Here is a 9921-nt window from a genome sequence, read left to right on the forward strand (position 1 = left end):
AAGTTATAACATAAATAAGCTTCATGTCGCTCTCGTGGTTATTATAAGATCAGCACTCTTGTTGCCGCCCTGTCCCCTTGGAGAGGTCACAACCAGTCGTTGCTACGCTGCGGTGTTAGCATTGCTGTTGCCGGGGAGGTATCCGAAGGTGGAGGCGGAGTGCAGCAGCAGCAGCAGCAGCAGCAGCCTGTTGGGACGGACGGTGGCAGACAGAGGACGCGGCTGTCACATGCTGGATGAACGGTGACTCGAGGCTGGACTGCGGGATGACGAATTGAGCGGAGGAACGTTTATACTATCAAATGGGAAACGCGTGTCAGTAAATAAACAGTGAAATAGTCCCTTCGCGTTTTCATTTAGCAGCTTTAAAGTTGTGGTCGCTCCGTTACGACTGGAGCACGTTCGACCGTGTGAACAGCGTTACCGGGGAGACGGTAACTTAGTGAAGACGTGAAAGCGACGACGGTCCGACTCGAAATACGTGCGGATAACAATTAAGAGTTCAGATACTTAGCTGGGGGATTAAAAAAACAACAACAACAACAAGAGGGGAAATACATCTCCTGGAGCTGAGGAGGACATCTCAAGAAGGCGAGGATCAGAGCAGCATGGTGAGTTTTGGGCCTGGAAAAAAAAGGGGGGCACGCTAGCTAACATGCGACAACCTGTTTGCGTCCTTCCTCCCGTTTGACTCGTGTTGTCCTCGGCTCGACTCCCCGCTTGTAACTTTACACTGTAGTTATTTTGTCGGCGTCCATTCTCCAATTCACTGTTGACTGTTGCCATTTACACGGACAGTTAATGGCGAGTTATTGTCAACCAGCCAAACATATTAGCTTAGGTCAAAAAGGCCGGTTCTCACTGGTCTGCTAATAAACTTAAGCTAGTTAGCTAAAGGCAGGTAGTTACGGTGTCGCCGGGCAAAATATGGTTAACGGCGAAACATTAAACAAATCCAAGATATTATACTAACATGTATTTTAGAACATTTTGCATTGGGGTGTGATATAACGCGTCATTATAAGTTGCACTAACCCCCAATTAAATTAAATTATTTAATCTCCTTAAGTTGCATATGTAGCAACCACAACACGTGATGTGTTAAATGTTAGCTGTTACACAATTGTAGCCAAACGGCTGTCAAAGAGTTCCGTGATAAAGGTCACGGCTATAAGCTGCTCGGACGTCAATTTTAAACGATCGATGCGTGGAAGAGTTGGTGATAGATTAACCACAATGTATGTACAATCAGCGGTATTTAACAGGACCCGAAGAGAAACAAACGTCGTCGTCCGTTTGAAGTTGCCTGGGCACATCGGCACCATGTGCTCTCTCTGCCCGACCATCAAAGTCACACTACTTCGGTTCGCTACAAACCCACAGCTCATGAAATGTAACCATATTTCGCATAACAGACTAGCTGGGTTGCAAGGCTGTGCAATGTCCATTCATATACTGGGTTAACAACAATGGCTGAACCACGCTTGCGGTTTATTCAATGGATGACAGGTCAGAAAGGCTTGTTCAAGTCACGCTGGAGGCTCAGGCGTATTTGCGCCATGTATGGCTACATGTGACTCTGTGAGGGGCGGGGTCAGAGCGACGAGGAGGCCAATGAGAACTCACACTCGCTTGGTTTGTTTGTGAGTGAGGAGCTGAGGGCTTGCAAGGTGGAAAGCAGGATTACGGGATCTCGGGTGAATTACCTTCATTCATTGGAATGGCTATGATTTATTAGAGTAAGGGATTCAGTTCGGAATGTTGTGTGGAACTTAATACATATTTTGAGGTACTGCAATATCTTAAAAAAAGAAGCTTATTCACCGGCTTTTGCTACATGCTGATTTTCCCCTCTTGTCCCATCTGTCTTTTCCTGTGTGGATGTTTTTTCTTTCTATAAATGTGTGACGTGCTATTACATGTTATTTGGGGAATTTGCCAGGTTTTTATAGAATTCTGTTGTGTTTTGAGTGCCTGATGATTAATTAACATCATGTTTGAGACTAGACTTTAAATTTTTTTTAACCCTGCCTGGAAAGCATGCGCATGAGTGGGAATTTCTTAGGAAGCCTTTTGCAGTGTTTATAGATGACTTATTCAAGGTTGTAGGTCTAAGCAAGGACAGTCTATTCGCCAAAACGTAGTTTATACATCAGACACCCCTGTACACAAGATATTGAAAACTTTTAAATTGTCCAGACAAAAACTGGAGCATAATAGCATAATACCACAGAATAGTTACTTCAAACGGCAAAAGTCACATACATATAAAATATGTTAGGCTTTTGTTTTGAGCATTCACATAATAAATTGTTCAAAACCTAGGAGATGTGTCAGGACCCCTCAGTAAATGTATGAAGTGTGTCAGTTCTTAGATTGCCACAACTTTATGTTTCCACCACAAGGTTTTGTTTGTTTGTTTGTTTGTTTTGTTAACCATTTTCCCAAAGATAAAACGTTGAAGCGTGTGTAAATCATTTAAATTGTCCAACACATGCTTGTTGTTCCTCCACAATTCCAAACCTGGCTCCACTTCTAAAAACAGTCTTTAATACCAATTCCTTTTGAGGACTTTTGACTCACGCCTGTCCGAAATCTGTTGCAGGACATGTAATTCTACACCTTACATTTCTTAAATGATTTACAATCTCACAGTTTCATAACACCATGATGAGCAGAACATAGCTTTCCTGTTCTAACTTCACCATTGTGTTTCCTCTAACATGCAGCACTCCCTATATGGTGTTCACCCTAAGCAGTTTTCTCTAACTCACTGTGTTCTTTTTATAATCATGCAGGTTACCACAAAGGGAGCAGGTTTGAACCCCAACGCTAAAGTGTGGCAGGAGATTCCTGCCCACCAGAATGACATCCCAGAAGGGACAGAGGATTCTGCTTGGCTGCTGACACACCCTCCTCCTACAGAGTTGACTGACGGTATGAGCTTATTCAGTTTGTACAGAGAATGATTTCTTATCTTTAGTCTGTCTCCATGTTGGTATCATGCATTTTATTTTTGATGAAAAACAAACTCCTGTCTCTCTTGCACTAGTACAGCACTAAAGTGTGTGGATGAATTGACATGTATAGTATTTACTGAGACATACTAAGACAGTTAAAGCTAGATGCAGTCTTTTGAGGAAGTTGTAACTCTTGTCCTCAGAATTGTACAGGAAAGACGGGGCATGATAAAGCTTGTTTAGAGCAATAGGTGATGTTATTTCACAACCATTTTTTTTCTGCTTGCCTCCTGTGTCTTAGGCAATGTAGAAGTTCCCTCCACCGGGGGGAAAGGATTCGACGCGGAGTATCCTGACAGCACTGCTGACTTTGCCCCAGTACCCACAGAGGGCATTGTGAATGGCACTGACCAACCTGACTTGAGCTATTTAGTCTTTGACCAGCAATTCGAGTCGGCTATAGAGGGGGATGTTTCTAAGGAACAACCGATGTCTGAGGAGAACCTGAGAGAGTCTTTGAAGAAACTGCTTGAGTTCTGCTTTTCTAGGTGAGTAGTGTACACATGTACCAAGTCATTTTTATACCACAAATTGCAACTGTGTCCAGTGATAACTCCTCTTCCCACAAGTTTCTTTTAAGATGTTAAACTTAAAAACTTGGATGGAATTTTTTAATGGGCATTTGCACTTATATACTTTATTGCACAAGCTGGGTGTATGTGTATACAGCTACTAGAACATCAGCAATGAATAACTGAATCAGCTTGGAGTTTGTTTTGCTGCAGCCTAATTCAAGTTGGCCATGTTACTTTGGAAATTTTTCACCTTCTTTTCTTGAATGAACCTGATTTTGAGTTCAACCATGAACATCTGAAGCATTTCATGTATGATGAACAGAAGAAATGATGGATTCTTGTTTTCCATCAGAGTTCTTACTGAGTAGAATAGATATAGAGCAATGACATTATGAATTATGCTTTTAGTCTAAGGTTATTTTTGTTGTTTGCAGAGAGAACTTATCAAAGGACCTGTACCTGATATCCCAGATGGACAGTGATCAGTTTGTCCCCATCTGGACCATTGCTTGCATGGAGGACATCAAAGCCCTAACCACTGACATGGACCTCATTCTGGATGTACTGAGAGGTACCAGTACTGCTGTTCTCCCTTTTATTTCTGAGAAATGCTCAACAATTCTCTGAAACTTAAGTTTGCAGACAGAAACTTTGAAGTTAAAATAGAATATATGTTTTATGTATCAGTTACTTAGACAGGTTCCCTGTCCCAGTTCAAGAAGTGACTACTTTAACTTGGAGTAAAAGAATGAATGATTCTTTCAAACTGCAAAAGTCACATATGCAAAATATTTTATTGTTGCGCTCACCTGATGATAAACTTTTCAGAACAGATTAGACATGTCAGGACCCTCCATTTCTTTGTAACAATTACATCTAAATGTATGAAGTGTGTGTTGGTGCTAAAGCACCACAGTTTGTTTCTGTTAACCATTTTCCCAAGGAGAAAAACTCTGAAGGGTGTGTAGCTTACCAGCCAATAACTGTTTGCCATGCATGTCTGTTTTTTATCATAGTTCTCCTGAAACAGGGTTTGGCTGTGTTGATAAGGACACTGAGAAATAATTTGCACTGCCATACAGTGCTTGTAGTTAAAAAAAAAAACCCTAAAAATAAATGGTTGCAGATCTAAGCCAGAGAGAGCGAGAGAGACAACAGCACAATATGTAGGCGAATTAGGGGCCATCAGGTTACTTCTAAGTGGTGAAAAAAAAACTGTCTTTCCTTTGTGTCTTTGTTACAGCCTCTCCCATGGTGCAAGTAGATGAAAGTGGAGAGAGGGTTCGGCCAAACCACAGTCGCTGCATCATTATTCTGAGAGAGGTGCCAGAGACTACACCAGTTGAGGTAAAGAATGTTTTATAGTGCATACTAAACATAATACTCCCACAACACCCACCCGTCTCACTGTACAGGCCTACAGAGGAGGTGTTGCCACATATTTGCGCTTGCTTAATCTGTGATTGGACAAAGTCGACAAGTTAGTTACGGATGATGACACAGTACCGGCTCCACTGCATTTTAATGTTGAAACTTACTTTGTGAATTAATTTGTCGTAAAGGGAATATATCATTGATAGCTTATTATTACAGAGCATGCCAGGTGGGGAAATGATGTACTAGTCCAGTGTTGTAAGTAATGTTTAATGTATGCCTTGCATCTTTTTCACAGGAAGTGGAGGCTCTTTTTAAGAGTGAAAACTGTCCAAAAGCATTGAGTGCTGAGTTTGCGCACAACAGCAACTGGTACATTACATTTCAGTCAGATATGGATGCACAACAGGTACGTATTCAGATAAAAAAATATATATATATTTAAAAGTACAGTACATGCAAGTGACAAGTTTTCAGTTATAAACACTGACATTTTCACAGCTACTCTGGGAATGAGAGTGGAGGTTAGAGGGAACAACACATTTCACTGTATTGTTAATATTTAGTTCTTTTCTTTTTTTCCTGTCCTTAGGCTTTTAGATACCTAAGAGAGGAAGTGAAAACATTCCAGGGAAAACCAATCATGGTGAGTTCTATCACATTAAAATGCATAACCAGTATTGAGCGTTATTAGTCAGCAACTAGGATGTTACTACGTTCAGTTTTTATTTCAGGCAAGATCACTTCTCTTTCTGGTTCTAATTTAGACAGCAGTATTGAACCCAATGACCATTATGTTACACAAGACTTGATATGGTGTTGGCTGTCACGTCACTCCTCTCAAGGCACTGCACTTTGGCTAAGCCCTAGTCTCAGAAGTAACCTTGGGATTTGTGTGTATATAGACTTGATAAGCATGGGAGGTGTGTGTTAGAATCGCTGCATACCCGTATCTCCAGACAGTGGATAAACTCTTATTATCACAATGTGACATTTACCTTTTGCATTTCAGGCATGTAAATGCACCATTTTCAGCTTGAATTTTATTTGACCTTGTGTGCCATTATTCTCCCTGATAAAACAAATGAGGCTGTGATGTAACATTTCCGTCTAAGCCCCAGTGATGATCAGTATCGCGCTTGGAAGGATCCATAGGCACTGTGGCTGGCTGGGTGGAACTCTTCATCTGTAGTTCTCTGTCAGTCTATTGTATCTCTGCTTCTACACTCTCCCTCTCCTCTCCCTCGTCCTCATCCTCCTTAACTCTCCCTCTCTCCCCTCATTCCCTCTCCCTCCCTTGTTCCCTATCCGTCCCTTCCTTCTTCTTTCCCCTAGTCAGTGCAGTGTTTTATGACCTAATGACTGTATTTGAGATCTGAGGGGACTAAAGGACAAAAGACAGAACTGCAACACTACTCATCATAGATACAGTAGAGGTCACATCTGTACTTCTAACATGTATGCCTGATTCTTTTCTCTCTCTTTCACTCCCTCCAGGCCCGCATTAAGGCCATAAACACGTTCTTTGGCAAGAACGGCTTCCACAGCGTGGACTCAAGCGTATACAGTCATCAGGCTCAACCACAGGCTCAGTATGGCTCTGCGGTCTACATGCAGCAGGTGTACAGCCCTCAGCAGCAGTACCCTGTTTACCCTGTGGTGTCTCCATCCTGGAACCCTTCGGTCGTGCCTTACTTTGAAACACCACTGGTGAGAACCTGAATATATTGTTCCGACTGTCTCTTTTAAAATAGAAATGTATACATTCTTCTATCCAGAGGAATTTATAATTTAACTATTAAAATTAGTTGAAACAGTGTCACATCTGTCTCAGTCCATATTCTGATTTTATTGTTCAGGTTTTTCTGAAGGTGTAATTTGATTTAAGGCTGCCCTTTGTGATACCTAGGCACCTTTCCCGAACGGTGGATTCGTGAATGGCTACAGTGGTACAGGGAACTTTGATGGAAACTCAAACACCCATCGACACATGAACAGGAACCGGTAGGTGCAAGTCATGATGACATGATAACTCTCTTTGATATCAATACTGTCCAGTCATAATGAACTGTCTTTCTTGAAATATGCAACTTTTGAAACACATTTATATAGGAAAATGATTTGCCTCTTTCTCACTCACAGCATCTATTTAAATTGCAGAAAAACGTGTGTAAAAAGAGTTAACTCAGACCTTAACTAGTCATCTATGCTTTTAATAGGCATAAAAAGCAACCATGAGCTATTGATTATGATCAAACTCACTCTCTATCCATACCCCACTCTGTTTTTATAGGTATACCATCCCTTATTGTTTAGGGTTGTGCTAACATAATCAATTACTTTAAACTTTTAAAAGGTACTTTTTCATGGTAGAACTGACTGTCAGTTGTGAGAAATGCATGTCTGTTGTTTTCACCCAGAAACCATGTTAAGAATCACACTAGGCACGGGGATGTGCCCCCTTCTCCTTCTTTGGTTCCGGGGGCCCTGATGGATGGCCTGTCTTGTCCCTTGAGTCCACAGCCCCTCCAGACATCAGGGACACCACCTGGCACCACTTCAGCAACACTCTCTCTGTCTCCCTTCAGCTTTAAAGACACTCCATCAAATGGATATGTGAGCGGAACTGGACGGGGCAGGTGAGTGAATGTGTCAGCTCATTAACATAACAGTTTATTAGTTGAAGATTTACAACCAGGGTGTGACAGGCTAATGCACATTGAACAGTGTTGTGAATTACCTTTTAACAGAATAATCTGGCTTCATTTTAGGAGAGGTATCCACAGAGGCATGAGGAGGAAAAGAGAAGATGAACACACTACGGTCAGTATATTTTCCTTTTTTCCCCTCACAAAATTATTTTACACTTCTCTGTAGACCAAGGAAGCCCTGACAGTGTCTCCTTATTCCATAGTTGACTGTTAGTGTAGTAGTTTTATGGCAAGCTGCACATTGTTTGACATTTCATTTTGATTGTCATAAAAATTACAGAAGCCTATCCCTCTGATGGAAGCAAAGGTAGCACCTCCACCAAACTTTGACCTGGCAGCTTCCAATTTTCCTCCTTTGCCGGGTGCAGTGGTCAGTGTACCGGGAGAAACTACACCAGAGATGCGCCTCTCCGATGTTGTACGTGGCCTTAAAGTGCCCAACAAGGTAAATATTTGGTCATCTGTGATACCTCTGTGATAACTCTTTAGATTCTTGTAAACAGCATTTAGGTTAATTGTGTAAATGTGCATGATTTTTTTAAAAAATTTTTATCCATAGTTAATTCAGTCTGTGAGCCAAGAGTGTAACGAGAACCGACACACAAACGCCTCAGATGACGCCGTAAACAAACCTGCCCCTGTGACCCCGGTTGCTAAACCTGCCCCTGTGACACCACAGACAGTGGCACCACCAGCCTCAAGGTAAAGTTTACTTTGGGTTTTAAAAAATGTGTTAATAAAAAGAGCATATAAATGTTAATAACATATATTTTATACTTGTCTGTCTAGTGTTTCTCCTCCAGTAACGGAAGAGAATAAAGCTGAACCTCCCATTACAAAGGGAGCAGTCTCCTCGTCCACGCAGGCTGCCTCCCCAACAGGCTCTGAACAAGCCCCTTCAACCTACAGCGAGTCTGTTTCTACAGAAGCACCATCCTCGTCTCCACCAACTCCAACATCAGAGCTGGTAAGGCTTTCCTCCTCATTTTGAGTGCCATGAGCTCAAGGCAACATTGGCAAATTGGAAAAGGTCACACAAATACTGATACAGAAGTAATTTGAAATCACAGGAACAGTCCACAGTATCTATATTTTAAGTATCAAATATGCAGTATTATTACAGTATTATTTCTATCAAAGCAGTCCATATTTCTACTGGTTCTATCCAGGGCCTAAGAAAGCTCAGCTATGCAGAGGTGTGCCAGAGGCTGGCCAAGGACCCGCCACCAGCACAGACGCCGTCTCCCTCCCCTCCTGCATCGTCTCCCAGCCAACCCCTGCAAGAACTCAAGGTCAACAGGGTTGAGGAGCCCAGGCCCAACTCCAAGCGCACTACAGACAAACCAGAGAAATCCGGGGACAGTCGCCCTCCTCGTCAACCATTACGCTCCTTCAGAGGGGCAAATGGCCAAGTAAAATATGGAGGTGCAGGGCTGAAGATTCGGGACCATCAGAGAGGCTTGAATACTGGCAAACCGTTTTCCCCACAGCGAGGAGCCAGACGCAGTGGCAAAGAACAAAACATTCCCCCGAGGTCACCAAAATAACGTAAAAAAAGGAACCTATAAAACATGAACTAAAATAATAAGAATATATATGTAAATATATAATATATGTAAATAGAGAGATGAATATATTTCATTTTGTCACATAATCTCTTAATATTGGTACGGATCTGAAATGATTGGGAAGGATATATTCCTTTTAAGTAAATGAATATAGTCTGGTGACAGAGCTGCAGACATTTCTTGGGTTCTCAAAAGATGCCTCATTAATGGGCTAAATCTGTAGCTTGTGTGTGTGTGTGTGTGTGTGTGTGTGTGTATATATATATATATATATATATATATATATATATATATATATATATATATATATATATATATATATATATATATATATATATATATATATATATATATATATATATATATATATATATATATATATATATATATGAAAAAATATAACTCTATGTATATGTGTTTTGAGAAGGAGACTGTTATTTTGAAATATAAGGTATTCTAGTGTTTGCGAGCGCTGTCATTGTCCAAAATGACAGTAAGTCACATTTGATTTCTGACTGGTTATGGTTGGAATGTGGTTTATCATGAGCTGCTTCAATTTGATCAAATTTGCTTAACATTAAAATCAAGGTAATATGATTATTTGTGAAGTGGGTGATGTTGAATCCATGGCAGAAACAGTGGAATGTGTGATTAAGTACAGAAGGTTTGGATTTTGATGATGAGTAGCAATGTTTGAAGAAATGTTCATGGTTATAGAATCCTGTTCTACAAA

General features: G+C 41.1%; 1 protein-coding gene across 2 annotated transcripts; it reads left to right on the forward strand.

Moving 5' to 3' along the window:
* Nucleotides 1–33: 33 nt before the first annotated feature.
* larp4ab (La ribonucleoprotein 4Ab) lies at nucleotides 34–9256 on the forward strand. Of its 2 annotated transcripts, XM_037100260.1 has the most exons (15): nucleotides 34–611; nucleotides 2799–2937; nucleotides 3262–3508; nucleotides 3970–4106; nucleotides 4779–4882; nucleotides 5208–5318; nucleotides 5502–5555; nucleotides 6407–6619; nucleotides 6819–6913; nucleotides 7330–7548; nucleotides 7681–7732; nucleotides 7901–8065; nucleotides 8180–8322; nucleotides 8410–8587; nucleotides 8790–9256. In XM_037100260.1, exons 1-15 carry the CDS (start codon nucleotides 609–611, stop codon nucleotides 9165–9167), a joined length of 2238 nt encoding a protein of 745 aa, XP_036956155.1. In that variant the 5' UTR covers nucleotides 34–608; the 3' UTR covers nucleotides 9168–9256. The 2 variants fall into 2 exon arrangements, with proteins under 2 accessions (XP_036956155.1, XP_036956154.1); XM_037100259.1 differs by lacking the exon at nucleotides 34–611 and having other exon boundaries at nucleotides 2793–2937.
* Nucleotides 9257–9921: the final 665 nt, after the last annotated feature.

Source organism: Acanthopagrus latus, chromosome 6 (genome assembly GCF_904848185.1).
Source record: "Acanthopagrus latus isolate v.2019 chromosome 6, fAcaLat1.1, whole genome shotgun sequence".
Lineage (NCBI taxonomy): Eukaryota > Metazoa > Chordata > Actinopteri > Spariformes > Sparidae > Acanthopagrus > Acanthopagrus latus.